The sequence below is a fragment of the Eimeria mitis genome, genomic scaffold (genome assembly GCF_000499745.2).
Source record: "Eimeria mitis Houghton genomic scaffold, Emh_scaff10834, whole genome shotgun sequence".
Classification (NCBI taxonomy): Eukaryota; Apicomplexa; class Conoidasida; order Eucoccidiorida; family Eimeriidae; genus Eimeria; species Eimeria mitis.
In genome coordinates this window covers 1-1,130 of record NW_024011778.1, presented here as the reverse complement: position 1 = coordinate 1,130, position 1,130 = coordinate 1, and the positions used below count along the sequence as shown (strand labels likewise).

Genomic DNA, 1,130 nt, shown 5'->3' with positions numbered 1-1,130 from the left:
CTATCCCCCAGAAAGGCAACAATACAGCTTCCATATGTACCTCGTCGGTGAGAAAGCTGCATGAAAACGATTTCTCGTGCAAGCCAAGTCAATCTGTATGTTCCCGTCAGACTCCATTGACCTTATCGAGACGAATGTTCGCGTTGTAAACGGTGAGCAGGCATTCCCTGGCGTATATGAATAAATAATTTGAGAAATAATTACTTTTGTTAAAGAATTCGGCAAACTTTCGTCTGTTGGGCGGCTTGAGGTGAAGAACGGAGCGGTTTGGGGGAGCGTTTGGTGCGGCTGCATTTCCTTCAGCACATCATCAACAAACGATCATCATATGTACATATCCAAAACCCACTTATTTCCAGCAACAAAGGCGACTACTTGACGTTTTCGCCTGAGACTGCGTTGAAAGCGTGCCAAGAGCTCGGTAATCGCGGCAGCTTTCCCCCCATCTACATTCTCTGTCTCTCATTCAGAATTCTGAATGATCTTCATTCAGGATTCAGAACGGGGGCGCTGCTGCTTGACGGGTGCAAGGATGTGGAAGGGGCCAACTTGTGTGCAGAGAAGGGGTACCCGGTGGCGAGCGCAGGTTCGTTCGAATGCCTTTACTGTTGCCTGCCTATTCCCTTTATCTCATCTGCCGCTTGCACCTCCAGGCATTACTGTAAGAAAGTCCTTTGCCTCCGCAAAGAAAAACCGAACGAATCCGTGCTCTGCTTTCAGTGCAGCGGAAATGAAGCGTCTCTGGCGGAGTGCGCCGCAGAGAAACCTCCAGCGACCTGCCTCGACCACAACGACGACGTAGCCATCAAGTGCACCAACAGGCTCGCCGGCGTTGAGCCTGATGCCGGCACCATCCGTATCGTGGGCCCCACGGGGACCCCGGCTCAGTCGGGCTTAGGCCGCTTGCAGTTCTACAACAAGGGTATGTTCAACTTGAACTGTCATGGGACGAGCTGATCCTCGTAAACTACTAAACACCTCAACGCAGAGTTCGGCAGCGTCTGTTCAGATGGCTGGAATATCAAGGCCGAGCAGGTGGCGTGCCGGCAGATGGGGTACGACAATGTGAAGGTGAATGCAGGGTTTATCTTTTGCTGAAAAGTCTCTGTGCGTTATTTTTATACTGCTTA

The 1,130-nt window shown here is 51.1% G+C and overlaps 1 protein-coding gene across 1 annotated transcript; it reads left to right on the top strand.

Annotated features, from left to right (window-relative positions):
• Positions 1-97: 97 nt before the first annotated feature.
• On the top strand, positions 98-957 carry EMH_0099730 (uncharacterized protein; the record flags this gene model as incomplete). Its single annotated transcript, XM_038022116.1, has 3 exons — positions 98-152; positions 494-586; positions 761-957. The coding sequence occupies 3 exons, from the start codon at positions 98-100 to the stop codon at positions 955-957; spliced, it is 345 nt and encodes a 114-aa protein (XP_037877970.1).
• Between the last annotated feature and the right edge of the window lie 173 nt (positions 958-1,130).